This window comes from Sinocyclocheilus anshuiensis, unplaced genomic scaffold (assembly GCF_001515605.1).
Source record: "Sinocyclocheilus anshuiensis isolate Anshui unplaced genomic scaffold, SAMN03320099.WGS_v1.1 scaffold51, whole genome shotgun sequence".
Lineage (NCBI taxonomy): Eukaryota > Metazoa > Chordata > Actinopteri > Cypriniformes > Cyprinidae > Sinocyclocheilus > Sinocyclocheilus anshuiensis.
In genome coordinates, this window is record NW_015548296.1 from 1,666,310 (window position 1) to 1,666,818 (window position 509).

General features: G+C 40.1%; 1 protein-coding gene across 3 annotated transcripts in view; it reads right to left on the minus strand.

The window, feature by feature from the left end:
- cdh4 (cadherin 4, type 1, R-cadherin (retinal)) overlaps window positions 1–509 on the minus strand; it is a 263,794-nt gene that overhangs the window by 43,244 nt on the left and 220,041 nt on the right. For 2 of the 3 annotated variants that reach the window (XM_016443676.1, XM_016443673.1), the window contains exon 6: window positions 166–321. The exons of the other annotated variant lie outside the window; for it this stretch is intronic. In XM_016443676.1, the coding sequence (XP_016299162.1) occupies window positions 166–321 (156 nt within the window). The remainder of the gene's footprint in view (window positions 1–165; window positions 322–509) is intronic. 3 annotated transcript variants of the gene reach the window in all.

Here is a 509-nt window from a genome sequence, read left to right on the forward strand (position 1 = left end):
AAAAAACAGTTCAGTTCTAGTTTTATTCCAACTGGCAAAAGGCCACAAACTCTTGCAAACTGGACCATGTTTCTTAAACAGGTTGAGGCCAGTTCTGCTTTAAATAGGATCTGAATAGGGCAAAAATGATCTTCTTGAGCCAACTCTGGAAAGAGGCGCACTTACATGGTAGGAGGCTCTCTCCTCTCTGTCCAAAGGTTTAGTGACAGACATTTTCCCTGTCACAGGATCAATGATGTAGATGTCATTGGGAGGCTGGTCTGCTCCGGCTCCTGTTATACTGTACCGGATCTCAATTTCTTTGTCCTGGTCCGATCGAATCTGCAATAAGATGACACAATGAGTACAGTTCTATAGATAATCAAACACAAGAGGCTTTGATGTGTTTAAACTGTCAATTTGCTGCTCATATAGAGCAGTGGTTCTCCATCGGTTTTGCTTTCAGGACCAAGATTTTACATTGGCAACCAAAATGATTCATTGTATAAAATAATAAAAACAATCTTATT